The sequence below is a fragment of the Mauremys reevesii genome, linkage group 7 (genome assembly GCF_016161935.1).
Source record: "Mauremys reevesii isolate NIE-2019 linkage group 7, ASM1616193v1, whole genome shotgun sequence".
Classification (NCBI taxonomy): domain Eukaryota; kingdom Metazoa; phylum Chordata; order Testudines; family Geoemydidae; genus Mauremys; species Mauremys reevesii.
The window spans coordinates 12,637,841-12,652,323 of NC_052629.1; the positions used below are offsets into that span (position 1 = coordinate 12,637,841).

General features: G+C 42.3%; 1 protein-coding gene across 1 annotated transcript in view; it reads left to right on the forward strand.

Annotated features, from left to right (window-relative positions):
* Window positions 1-13,641, forward strand: part of TRUB1 (TruB pseudouridine synthase family member 1) — a 45,843-nt gene extending 32,202 nt beyond the window's left edge. The window contains exons 4-8 of the mRNA XM_039546163.1: window positions 352-433; window positions 6,880-6,952; window positions 10,279-10,418; window positions 11,651-11,707; window positions 12,683-13,641. Of these exons, the coding sequence (XP_039402097.1) occupies window positions 352-433; window positions 6,880-6,952; window positions 10,279-10,418; window positions 11,651-11,707; window positions 12,683-12,897 (567 nt within the window). The 3' untranslated portion in view covers window positions 12,898-13,641. The remainder of the gene's footprint in view (window positions 1-351; window positions 434-6,879; window positions 6,953-10,278; window positions 10,419-11,650; window positions 11,708-12,682) is intronic.
* Window positions 13,642-14,483: the final 842 nt, after the last annotated feature.

The window sequence follows — 14,483 nt, forward strand, 5'->3', positions numbered from 1 at the left end:
TGAAAGATCCTACTGTATTTAAGATGATATTATGGCAAATATTTTGCTCATTCTTTTATTTCACTAAAATATTTTTATTGTTAAGCTCTTACATCACACCAACTTAGTTTTAATGTTGCTTAGCTACCACATTACTTAACTCCTTTTGAAAATCCTAAATCAATGAACGGCTATGTCCATGTAATGCTGGGTCTCATTTCTTGTGAGTTTCCTATCTTAATATCTCCATCTTCCTTTCCCCAGAGTTGTGTGGTTGGTTATTCATGATCCAGCTTCAGTAGTGCCATCTAAAGTTCTCGACGGATGGTCAGTTAAACTCTTAAAGACATTAATCTCTTCTTTCCTTCACAGAAGTACATGGCCATTGGAGAATTGGGAAAAGCTACTGATACATTAGATGCTACTGGAAAAGTAACTGAAGAAAAGCCTTATGGTAACTTTACATTAATTAAATCATAGATATAGATTAAAGTGCAATAAATGGCCTGTATCTTACCAAAGCAAAGGAGAGATTTTGGATTTCACACTCTTTAATTTTTTCAACATTGCATTTGTGGGAAAGCAAAAGAACTGACCTGCTGCAACGGTTAATATTAAAAAGAAAAATACCTTCTTGGAGACAAGAGGACATAGCTCTTTGGAGCTTTGTGTCTCATGATGCTGAGAATTAAATGTAATTTCTAAATCAAATTGCATGATTATTTCAGCTTTAATCTCAGTGCCTAAGATCTCACAGCTGGGTCCAGCACAGTGGTTGATGTCAGTTTTTTCAAGAAACTAGCGTCAAACTAGTAAGGTGAAAAATAGAATCAGGCATAACTGTATTGTTTTGCCTTCAGTATACTGGCATCACCAATAAAATTGTCATCCTTCAGTGTACAATCCCATGAGGGGATGCCTTTGCCCTTCAAACCCAGAAGGAACGAAGTACTTCAGTCTCCCCTCCAAAAAGCCCCTTTAAATACAGGCTTTTTTATTTTAAAATGGGGCTGGCATAAACTCACCTTTTCACTTTTTCACCTGTTCATGCTGTCTCTTTTGCAGAGTGGCTCCTAGCAATCTAAATAAATGAGCCTCTCCTACACAGAGACCCTGGTGCATAGGTTTGACAGTTTTGAACTAATTCTATTTACTGCTTTGTCAGTTCACACGTTCTGGAGTGCATTCACAGATAGGGTAAAGAAACCATGGTGTGTCTGAGAAATAATGCAAGACTAATTGGGAACCCACCTGAAAGTGTTTGCCATTAATTCTTTCGCAAAATAAAAAGAATGCTAGAAATAGCTCGTCTCCTAGCAACTCTTACAGGCCCCACTCTGTTTCTGATACCTAGGAACAGGTAAATACAATAAAATTACCTTTCATTATCTTGTGATGAAAAAGGTATGCTGAATTTTTTCTCTTCCCTCTTGCTTGTCATTTTTCTTCTTACTTGGTGCAGGCAAGCACCAGTTCCAGTTTCACCCTGAACTGCATTGCCAATGCTGGCTAGTAATATCTTTTTGACTGCCTGGTGCTGCTCAGAGAACTTGCCCACACTGCCTCCATTTCAATACCGAGTGGTCAGGGGCTACAGTAGAATCTTATCCATCTATCTAGACTTTTGTAAGGTGGCCCATCTGAGTTGTTAAACCATATAGTTTTATAATAGGTACAAATCAAAGTGGTTTCTACTTGCTTCTCAGAAAGGCAGAATGCATGATTCTGTGCTAACACTCTGTTATGCTGACAAAATACACTGCACATTCACCAGCCCATGATGAAGTATTATCACAAGTAATTAAAACTCAATTCCCATTGCCAGAATGGATGAACCAGGTACGTTTCATGATACATTAGCCTTGCTTGCTTGCTGTCTTCACGCTTCTTGCGTTCAGAAATTTACTGGGGCTTGCCGCCAGTAGTGCAGAGCAGCGAGATTGTATTGTGAATTCTCCAAAGGGGAGAGCATAAGAACCACGTGTTCTCCTCTACTCTTACTTCCCCTGACTTGTTTCCTTCTCTTCCCATCTCTTAACAACCTCCCAAACTGCTGCTTTCAGATTCCTGCATAGTTGCTGATTTTTTTTGTACATTATACACTGCTGAGGAGCTGAATTTCAACTTCCCTTTGAGCTTTAGGTCCTAATCCTGTGAGATGCCGAGTGCCCCCTATTCCCAGGGAATCCAGGACTGAGTCCTAAGTGTGGGGAGGGAAAGCGGCTTACGAGATGTGCAGAATTCTTCCTCAAGGACCTCGCTGGGTCCAGAGTGGAGAGCACTTACAGAAAGCTGCCCACTGTCTGAAACAGAAGCAAGCACTAAAATTTTATAGAAAAGTCTCTAGACAGAAGTTAAGAAAACAAACCATTGTAAATATAAGTTACACATTGCAAGGATGTGTTGAAAAGGTCTGCTTGGATTTTAACCCCTCCCAATCTTTTTTTAATATTTTTATTTATTTTGAGGAAAAAGCACCTTGTACAGCCAGATGGAAACAATTTCCACTTGAGGAAGCAAGACTCACTTTATTGCCTTCCTGCTGGAAAATGAAAATGAACTTTGAAAGTAGCTGTGAACTTGGCTCCTCTGATGCTTTTCTGAGAGAGCCGTTTACATTTTGTGGCTCCTTTGATAATGATCCATGGTGTATACCCATGACCCTCCCCAGCCTCTTATTGGCTAAATCCAGGCATTGGGGGAGGGATAGCTCAGTGGTTTGAGCATTGGCCTGCTAAACCCAGGGTTGTGAGTTCAATCCTTGAGCGGGCCACTTAGGGGTCTGGGGCAAAAATTGGTTCTGCTGGTGAAGGCAGGGGGCTGGACTCGATGACCTTTCAAGGTCCCTTCCAGTTCTAGGAGATTGATATATCTCTTATTATTATTATAACAGAACTTGCAAGGACCTTTACCACGTAAGCGAAGGGATGTCATTAATGGAACTGGTTCAATAATTATAAAAGAGAAACAAAAGCCCTCTTTTTTCCTCTTTGCAAATCATTTGCAAGCAGACTTTATCCCAGATCCTAAACTGATATATACTGGCATAGCTCCATTAAACTGACACTGTTTGGTGATCTATGTGCTGTTTATGTTTATCTGATGAATAGTTTATGCAAACAAACATTGAACAAATGTCACTCTTTAGCGTATACTAGAGCACTCGTACAATAATTTGTACCATTTTGTTCTGCACATATTATTTTGCTTGGTTTTAATAATTGACCTGTTTACCTTCTGAAACCACAGGTTCTCAGGTCAGCAGTGCACTGGGATGCTGATAAAATTACAGAAGACAAAGGAGTTATTTTGATTTACACCAGTACAGATAAGGCTAGAAGTTCTTGAGTCAGTAGTTGGGATCTTGATGGACTTGCAGTTGGGGACTATTCCATCAGAATCTGGCCTGTGTAGAGGTCACTGGTCACATTGTTTCTTTCAGTGTTTAGTGTAGAAACCGTTGGCAAGTTGTGTGCAGTGCCTATTCCAAGCACAAACTGGACATGACTGCTGTGTTTTAAACCATTGTGCAATAGGTGGCAAACTCTAAAAGCCTGCATAGAAATACAGGACTCCTCTATTAAATCATCCTTTTATGATTTAATAGAAGCTTGAAGCCTGCATGAAGGTACTGTGTAATTTGTGCTGAGACCTACTAGCAGTTATAGCTTTTATCTCTCCCCAGAATGTCAGAAGGGGTAGAGTATATTTCTCTATAGCTGAACAAACTAGATCTGGAAAAAGAGAGACCTGGCAGGGAAGACCTCAGGAACAGCCAATCTTGGGGAGAAAGTTTAGGCTGAGCATTGTGTGGTGGCTGTTGGATGAATTATCAGCAAAATCAAACATCAGGACTGGGGAAAATCTGAACTACGTAGAATATGCGTATGTGCTAATCCGAGCAGGGTGAGGACAGAGTTTACACAATGTTTCAGCAAAGTCACGAATCTAATGTAAACCCACAAAAGCAAAGGCAGCTTCAAGTGAAAGCAAAAAAATCCAAACTGACATAGCAGCCTGTAATGGCACTGGGGGAGGAGCAGACAGGATTGTCATTTTTAATACCAGCCTGTTCAAATCTTGAGAATTGCAGAAGACAAACATTATTTATTCTAGGTCTAACAGGCTAATTTGTAAAATATTTACTTTGATAAACCGACATTGCACAACGTTGGTTGTTAATGACTGAACTACATTATGCCTCACTTTTTCTTTTCAAAGATTATTAAATTAGCTGCACCACAAATTATTTTCTCCAGAGCTTAGTGGGTTTTTTCCTATTCCCCTCTCAATCTGGGGAGTCTGAGGTTGAAGCGGGAACTGAACCCAGCTGTGTCATTAAGTGCCCTAACCACCAATTCAATCCAATGGGTGAATATTGAAAAAGAAAACAAGTGACACTCCTGCTCAGTTTACATACCAAATTTCAGCTGGAGCAAAGGGGTTCACAGCGGACATGCTGAGAGGCTCCTAAGGATAGTATTTAGTGCCATATGGTTTCTTCTATGACACCTTGCTAAACTGCAGCAAACAGCAAGACTGCAAAACAATAACATACATGAGGTTCTTTAGGGGAAGCTTTGAATTTATGGTATAAAAGATTCTGCCATTCCCCTCCCCCATGCTAGTGTGTGTTGGTCTCCCCAACATCCTTGACTGATTTATGAATTGCTGCAACATTACCATTAATGACACTTCTTTTAGACAGCTGCTGGGCATAATGGCAGCATCTGCTATTGAAATTGCAGTGTTTTGGTTTATAAAAGCGAGGCATAAGTTGCTCTCCCCTGATGCTGCAACCGAGAGGAGACTGTTCTTGGGGAATAAACCCTTATGCATATTGTGAGATCCATCTGCTTTGAAGAACTACTTAGAGTGCAGAATAAAACCTAATAAAGGGCCTGAGAATGCCATCCATTTTATTTCATTTTAAGCAGAACTCTGTTGACTTCATTGGAGTGACATGAACCAAATCTATTTTATGAGAAATGGGGCCAGCCAGTTCCTAGTCATTCATTGGTTTGCATGTAGATTACAGATCTGAGGTTTGCGTTCTGAACAGATAAGAGGCAACTGACTTGCATCCGAAGAAGTGGGTATTCACCCACGAAAGCTCATGCTGCAAAACGTCTGTTAGTCTATAAGGTGCCACAGGATTCTTTGCTGCTTCTACAGAACCAGACTAACACGGCTACCCCTCTGATAACTGTCATATTGAAACCCCTCTTAAGCAACCAACAAAACTGGTTACTGAAGAGACGGCCTTCTAATAAAGAGACTGCAGAACTGTACTCAGTACGCTGGGGGCAGTCTCTCTGGAGAGAAGAGATAACTAATAAGGGTGTTTGCTCAATAAAATGCCATGGCAATAGTTAGAATGCATAAAGAAACATAATGATGCCTCCATGAACTTTAATGGGTTAGATATTTGAATCTTGATAGTTAGGGAAATGTGATGTTTTGTTCCCACTCTCTTCTCTTACTGGAAAGAAAATGTGTGCTTTACATCTCAAATGTCCTGTAGGATCATTCCCCTAAAGCTTTGGGATTAACTGTTAAGAGAAGCTGCTTAGTTTAGCCAAGCAGTTCCCTCCTTTATCAAAATCAAAACTGGAAAGGTTTTCATAGTCTTGCAACATAGTTTTCCAAAAAAAATGAATGCTCAGGCCTGAATGGAAATTGGGAAGTATTAATAAAATCACGTATGTTGGGGGTTTTCAGCTCCTGGGTACAACACCCACCAGTGACTACCAGGAGCATTAACTTTCACAATGTCCATTCAGTTCTGGGATGAATGTGGAGCCCTACCTAATTCAAGAACATAAAGGAGATGGGGTTGGGGGGAGGACATGGACAAGGCTTATTTCTCTCACCCTTTCCTTCTAAGTTAAACTCAATTATGCAGAAAGAAAAAAAAGAGAGAGGGGAGCAGAGGATCCAGGGAAAGGAAGAAAGCTCCCTTGAGGGCTTCCCTACGTACACAAATTGTATCACTTTAACTGTACTGGTAATGGATGCAGTGATAGCAGTATTCTTGTATGGGTAGAGGCTAAATTATACCAGTATAAGAGACTTCTATACCAGTGTAACTGTATCCAAATAGGGGGTGATGTGGTATAACCATTTCAGTAGGAAATTGCACCCCTAACTGAAATAATTAAATTTGGTACAAAAACTGTGTGTGGACCAGGCCTTAGAACTGATTTCCTAACTACAACTCCCTTCCCCCTTATGCCAGAGGCTGTGAGGTGGTATGACACAGAGCAGCTTTGCTGGTCTACTCTACCCAGGGATCCTCCTGTTCAAGGGAAATTCCCAGCTGGCCGGGTCTGCTGGGTTTCCAGACACTTTTCTTTGGAAAAGGGAAAATATCAGAACAGAGAATCAGGCCCGCTGTATTTACTTTTTTTTTTTTTTTTTTAAGGCTGCAGTTGAACATGATGCTTAAGCACACGAGTAGTCCCACTGACTTCAATGGGATTTTAATTATTATTTGTATTTCTATAGTATCTAAGACCGTAACAGTGGACCAGACCCCCACTGTGCTAGGTGCTGTGCAAGCACAGAACAAAAAGGAGGTAACAATAATATTTGCAGCCTGGAGCATCTTTCTGTATTGGTGCCTAAAATAGGACTATTGAACTAAATGTTTTAAACTGCAAGAAATGTGTAAATCAACCCAGACAATTTGCCCTCCTCGGCTTGTGTTTACTCTCACTCTTACCTCCTCCTCTACCCACTGTGGTCTCCCACCATCTTCTGTGAGATTCTTTTCTTAGTTTAGATTATAGGATCCAAAGGGCAGGGACCTTCTCTTTGTACTTGTTTGTAAAGTGCCATGGGCACCGAGGGCGCTACATAAACAATCAGTGCTAACGTATATCTGGTTTGCTTTGACAGATCAGATAACAAAAGAAGATCTTGAACGTGTGCTGCAAAAGTTCACGGGGGACATAATGCAAGTTCCTCCACTGTAAGTTGTGTAGTACTCGGGCACTGCCAGCAGCATTGCTCCACTTGGAGCATTTTTCAGCCGAAGCCAGTTTTGCCATAAATAAAATGTTTTCTTTTGACAAGAAGATATTGGCAAGGCAGGTGCCACCTTTGGGTGGGCTCGAGTTTACTTTACTGCCTTTATCCTAGTGCAGCGGTTCTCAAACTGTGGGTCGGGACCTCAAAGTGGGTCGCAACCCCATTAAAATGGGGTCGCCAGGGCTGGCCTAGACTTGCTGGGGCCTGGGGCTGAAACCCAAGCCCTACCGCTTGGGGCCAAAGACGAAGTCCAAGGGCTTCAGCCTTTGGCGGTGGGGCTCATGTTACAGGCCCCCTTGCCTGGGGCTAAAGCCCTTGGGCTTCAGCTTTGGCTCCCACACCTAGAGTAGTGTAGCTCAGGCTTTGGATCCCTTCCCCACCTGGGGCAGTGAGGCTCAGTTGGACTCGGGCTTTGGTCCCTCCTCCTGGGGTCCTGTAGTAATTTTTGTTGTCAGAAGGGGATCGCGGAGCAGTGAAGTTTGAGAACCCCTGTCCTAGTGCCTAAAAACAACTCCCATAGAAAAGCACGTGGAGACTCAGAATTCACTCCTTGAGGATGTTCAGCAAGGATTGCACAGGGTCAGCCACCCCACAATCAAGTCAAAAAAGGAATGAGTTTTATTCTTAAGTACCAACTTTATAAAATATTATGATAAAGAAACAATAATAATAATAATAATACCTTAATTTCTGTAACAAAACACAGCTACTTTATAACCCACATACGGTACATTATCTTCACAGTTATACATAAACATAAGTAAAGAAAACAAATAAAATATAAACAGGTGAGTCTCAACCGAAACACAGTGAGAAGTAACTCAGAGTTCCCAAAAACGTAGGTTAAGTTCACCTGAGTCCCAGCTACAGTCTTTGATCACCAAAATGTATACAGTCTGTTGATTCAAAAGCACTGCAACATCATCTTCTCTCCACATTCTTGCAAAAATCTCCAGCTGGAATCCATGCAGACTCTTCCTCCTCCTGTGCTAGTCAGCTAACTAATTAACCAACTACTCAGTTTAAGTATATAGATTTTTTTTTTAAATAAAAAACCTGTTACAAGAAAAATACAAAATTAAGAAAAGCAAAACATAAATGACTTTCCCTATCAGCATTCAAATAAGAGAAAAGTTGGTGAATCATACAAGTTGAGACAATTTAACTAAAACAGTTTTGCTAAAATCAAGCAACCTTCCAAGTATACAATTAAAATGAAAGAAATTAGTTTTCCCTTCCAATTTCTTCTTTCTGCAGTTAACATCTCCAGGGCTTCCCTGTTAGAGGTTTAACAGTATCACTGACCTGCTGCAAAAGGCTTCAGAATCAGAGGGAAACAGCCTGCTTTCTGCTTCTGTGTCTCCGCTTCTCCCAACCCACACACTTGCATATCACCTTTTGTAAAGCAGCTACCCCCATGGAGGCTGAGTCCAGTTACTAGGAAGGTACTGACCAGACTCAAAACTACCATGCCCAATTTCAGAAACTTCTGAGGTGGAGTGTTAATTGTACATCTGCCTCACAACAGTGCATCTGCCTCACAACAGTGAACCAGACACAACTCATTCCTATCCACCCTTCTCTACAGATTGCTTAAAGAGATATCCTTCTATTAGGCACATGGATTACACAAGCTGTAGGGTTTATTAACTTGACCAGTTCAGAGCTGATGGTCACGTTAATTTTAACATCAGACATAAATTGTCACATCGTACTGTGTTTTGCAGCAAAATTTTAACAGAGAAGGAATCTGATACTATTTTTGCAGGAGTTTGTCAGGACGCTGCATTATCTACCAGTCAGCGGAGAATATTTTGAGACTTCCACTTAGTTCTGTAAACAGAATGGTACTTTAACTTCTGTGTTTAAAAAAAAAAAAAGTTTGAGATTATTTCAATACTAGCTTCCTGAAAACTTAAGCCTATTTGCTGCAAGCTACATATAAATCACTTCTGGTAAACTTGGGTAGTTTTTCTGTTTTAACATTGTCCTGGGCTGATGACTGCAGTGGTCTTTGGATAAGGCCCTTTGTCACCAATTAAATGAATCTAGCTTCATCAATAGTGGTCAGTTAGACATACTGAAACAAAGCTGGGTAGTTGGCAATTGCCTCTCCTGAGAGACTCAAGACTGAAGCAGTGGGAATATTCTGAGTCAGGATCAAGGTGAAAGGAAGAGCTATATGAAGGAAGCTGTCTGTACAGCATCAGCTGCACTGCCTACCGATCATGGGCCCAACATAACATTCAGTAGTGTGTTGGTCCCGTAGGCTTCAGTGGGGCCATGTGTTTGAGTCAGTTACTGTAGCGGGGTGGTCACCCGCTCCCGGCCTGAAAGGGTTAAAAGCCAGCCCTTGGAGAGGGCTGGGGCTGGGAGCCTTAGGCTGGGCTGATTGGGGAGGCAGCCTCAGCTGTGGCCATGCCCCAAACAGACCCAGCTGGCCCTATAAAGGCCAGGGAAGCCAGGAGCTGATACAGTCTTCTCTAGCTGTAGAGGGAGACGGGCCTGGCTGCAGGGAGCTGAGAGAAGGTACCTGGAGTGGAGCAGAGCTGGGGGAAGGCCACGGGAGCTGGGGAGCTCTGTCCTGGGCTGCGGCCTAGTATAAGGCCAAACAGGTACTGGAGTTGTAGGGGGCAGCCCAAGGCTGGGCACAGCAGCAGGGTCAAATCAACCTTGTCTGTGATGAGTGGCTTATACTGCAGTCCGCCCCGGTGAGCGGGGGATAGTTGGTGACTGGCAGCAGCCTACAACTGAGGCAAGGTAGGGATAGTGGGTGAGGGTTCCCCTGGGTGGGGAGACCCAGAGAGTGGGGGTACTGCCTGGGAAAGGGGCACTGGGCCCGAGAGGGACATGGGGGCCAAAGCAGTGAGTGGCGAGACTTCGGTCTGCAGAGGGTGCTCCAAGGCTGGAGAAAGAGCTAATTCCCAGGGTGCCAGCAGGAGGCGCCACAGGGGTGAGTCCTTGCAGGATGACAGTTACCATACCCACTACTGATTCCTCACTTTCATAAGCAATGAATTCAGTTATGAACCCTTTTTAAATGCAAGTACTGAATAGATGACTAACATTTATTGCGCTTAACTGTTTCTTGTATAAATAGGCTCCTGTGTACAAATGATTTCAATAGCTCTTTTCTTTATGAGCACTTGGAGAGGATTAGGAGGCTAAAATGTATCCTCCTGTAGTGCAGTATGAATAGGATTTGAGGACGGGAGGCTTGTTGCGTTACAGCTGTATGACACACATTTGTACGGTCTCTCCCATCAGCTATTCTGCTCTGAAGAGAGATGGACAGAGGCTGTCATCTCTGATGAAGAAAGGAGAAGCAGTGGAAGCAAAGCCTGCTAGGCCGGTTATGGTGTACAGCCTCTCTCTCCAAAACTTCCAGCCACCGCTGTTCACGCTGGGTAAGGGCCAAAGATCTGATGTAGGCTGATGTTCCCAGCTAGTCTACACTCAACCTGGAAATGAAATAACTAAGTGGATTTCTGTTCACATGGTTAGTTATTAGAGGTTTTTAGGAGGTTTTTAAGATCAGGCTTGACAAAGCCCTGGCTGGGATGATTTAGTTGGGGATTGGTCCTGCTTTGAGCAGGGGGTTGGACTAGATGACTTCCTGAGGTCCCTTCCAACCCTGATATTCTGTGATTATTTCAGTGCAAGTCTGCACATGGGCACTTCATTTCACAATACGAGTGTCCCGATTTGATTTGACATAAGCTGATTTTGTATTATCATTCTATGGGGAACTTGGCCGGGCTGGGCAGGGAATTATTCACACCCACCACAATTGCATTCCAACCCCTGGCTCACTCCCTCCTGAAAGGGGGCAGGGAGGAACAACGATAGGACCCCGTTTCCAATTTGTGGAGAGGAGATCCACACTCCCTTCTTCCATATGTAAAGAAATGTAGTTAACTCATTAGAACACACAGAAATGAATTAGAGAAGCCTTTGAAAATCTTATCCTCCTTTAATATTGATAGTGAAGGCAGGACAGTTGTATGCCTTCTGGAATTACCCCGATTGTTCCCTTGGAAGCCCTTTGGTGTACTACATGTCGTGTTGTTAAAAAAGGGTATGGCCACTATATTTCAATGGTGTATGTTATTTAAATAGCTAGTTATTTTATGGTTGGGAGATTAGTAGCTGATCTCTGCAGGAGGCAGGGAAGGAGGGGGAGTTAAGGAAGACAGGAATAGTAAAGATGTTTTTTATAATGTCACAGCTCGTGTCAGCTGTGCACTTTAAGTACAGTCAGTATTTTAAAGTGTTCATTGTCGGTTTGGAGTAGCACTTAAAATGACTGTTTTTCATCATTGGAAAGATGAAACCTATAACCTTTTGAAACCTTTCAAATGAACAAGACTGAAGTATTTATTAAAATGCCAAGGCCAATAGTTAATTTATAATGCATTTGTTCAGTCACTGTTCTGTTTGCTTTCTCTCCTCTCTGGCTTTGCAATCTCACCCGCACATATGTTTCAGGATGAATAATTTATATTGTATCCTATAAATATTTTATCACTTGATTGTTTGTTTGCTTGGTGCATTTTTACATTTGTTGGGAGCACTGTTTCTATGTAAAGTAGATTTCATACTGGGCTGGCAATTTACTATGTCACTGTTCACATTCCAGATGTTGAATGTGGAGGTGGCTTTTATGTGAGAAGCCTGGTCAGTGACATTGGAAAAGGTAGGCATGGAGAAAGCATGACTGCATACAGAATGTACATCTCTGCTAATAGAAGAATATTCTCCTTTTGCATATCTCTGGTCACCAGACCTAATGTGCTGGGCTGCAGTGCTGTCATTCACTTTCGTGTACTAAGGTAGTTGCCTCTAGAGCATAAAGGAAAGAAGGGTAAATAATTGTGAAGGAATCACAAGGGAGAGAATAAAAATGGAGAAGGTGAAAGTGTTGGGCAGAAAAAAAAATACAAGGCCCTGTGATTTTTATTTATTTATTCACCGTACCAGTGTGTGCTTGATCCTTTAAAGGACAAATACAAAGAATGGTCCCTGCCCCAAATTTCTCCTTTTGATTGCATTTCAAATTCATTTTGAAATCCTCCCACACTTAGAGATTGATTATATTTTAGAGACTGTTCTTCATCCTATGTCCAAAGGCCAACTCTGTGTGTGCTGTATCCTTGTGAACCGGATTCGGAATCTCTTCTGTCTCAGTGGTGATTAATTACTGCATTGGTATTTATCATAGATTGTTCCTCATTTTATAGTGTTCTAGTAAGTGATCTAAAATTTTAGAAAAGCCTAAGCCTTATTTTTAAAAGGGATTGAGGCTCCTAAATCTCTTTAAAAATCAGTGGAACTTAAGCTCTGAAGTCCCAAAGTCACTTTTGAAAATTTTACCCTGGATCTGTTTGAACTTGCATTACTAATTTTCCTTTTGTATTTTGATATGAATATGCAAAATCTTCTGAAGACCTTTGGTCAGATTCTGATCTCCTTTACTCTGAAGTAAACCTGTTTGAAATTGTTCCAGATTTACTTTGATGTAAGTGACCGGAGAATCTGAATAGGAGCCCCTTTTTGCCAAATATGTGAAAAAATATGTATAATTAGCTCACTAGGGATTTTGAATAAGATCCATAGTTTTTTAACTTGACTATTCACCTTTTCTGGCTGCTTTCTCCTTTTTATGCTATAGAACTCTCTTCCTGTGCCAATGTGCAAGAGCTGACCCGAACCAAACAAGGACCATTTACACTAGAGGAGCATGCACTTCATGAAGACAAATGGACAATTGATGAAATTGCACAGTCCTTGGAGCACTGCATGTCTCTTCTTGCAGTAGAGCCATCTCTTAAAAAATTAAAGACTGAACATTCTGAAGAATCCACGGTGAATTGTGAAGATAAGTGATGTCAGGTCAAGGAAAAAGACTGAGTGATTGAGACATTTTAAGATTGGAGTGGGATTGTCTTGCCTTGGTGTGTAAATTTACAACCTTGTGCATTGAGGATGACAAATTGCAAGGCAAAGAAAACGATCCTTTTCTATCTTTTTCTTGTGCTAAGATACATGCACGCGCACACAGTGTCCAGCATTTATTATTTCCTCACTCATATTCTGCACTGCACACTGTAAATGGGTCTGCCACTAATGTAAACTCCTCATTGTACTCTTGAAAGACCTTGCAAGATACATTTTTGATACTACAATTGAAATAAAAACTTTAAATTTTGTGAAATGTTCCTGGAAGGGGGAAATAATTCATTTTCTTTCCGTAGCTGTTAGTCAAATTCAGATATTGGAAAATAGAAACAGAATTCCATGCCAATTTGAAAGATGCAAAAATGTGGAATGGCACTTTTATTTTGAGTTCTTAGGAGATTTCTTGAAATAGAAATGATGCCCTTGTAGTCCTTATTACATGGATTGGTCTGTCAATGGAATTTCATTGAGGGGCTGGTCAGCATTGCCCTGAATGAGTTGTAATATAATAAATACCATGATGAAAATTTCAGTTTAGCTGAACTGCTTATGCATGTAAACAGTAAGAAATGCAATATTGTCACAGACTCTCTCTCTGCATAGAGATGCGCCTATCTTCATATTGGTAATATTTCATAATTTCTGTCTGCAAATAAATTGAGATTAGTCACCTGTTGTGCTCTTTATGGGATAGAAGGGATTCACATGTGGTCCCAATGTATTGCCTCAGGTTCCTAATCAGCTCCAGTGGCTTGGATGGAGGCCTGAGGCCAGTTTAGTGCTGGGTTTTGACCAGTGAGGCCCTGTAGTAAAGCCAAGGTTCACAGCAGCAGTGCCTCCTGCTGGTCATCTGGGGAATTAGTGCTCCAGAATACAGAGCGCCTCTTAGTGGCTGGTGTCTCGCCTGCCTTAGGGCCCCTGTGTCCCTCCCAGACCCCGGTGCCCCTTACCTCAGGATTCTTCCCCAGCAGTCCCCACACTCTGGGTCTCCCCTCCCAGGGGAACCCCCAACCCTCTAAACCCACCTTGCCTCAGTGGGCACTGCCAGTCATCATGTAGCTGCTGCTCACTGGGGCAGACTGCAGTCTGTAATGGCCACTCATATTGGCAAGGGGTTAGGACCAGCTGCCTCTGCCTATTCCCAGGCTGTATCTCTGCAGCCCCAGTACCTCTTCATAGGCCTTCATCAAAGCCTCCAGCCTGGGGGTTTACCGGGCTGGCACTCCCTTGCCCTATTCCCCAGCACTGCTCTGGTTCAGGTACCTTCCTCTCAGGTAGCTAGCCCTTCTCCCTCCAGGGTGGGGAGAGAGACTCCTCCAGCTTCTGGCCCACAGCCCTCTTATCAGGGCCAGCTGGGCCTTAACTGAGTTGTGGCCGCTACTCCAATCAGCCTAGCGTGGCTATTTTAACCTGTTCTTGAGGAGTGGGGCAGTTGCCCCACTACAGGCCCCATTAGCAGTTGTGTTGGTGACCAAGTGATCCACCATAAAGGATTTAAGTTTCTCAGCTGGGGC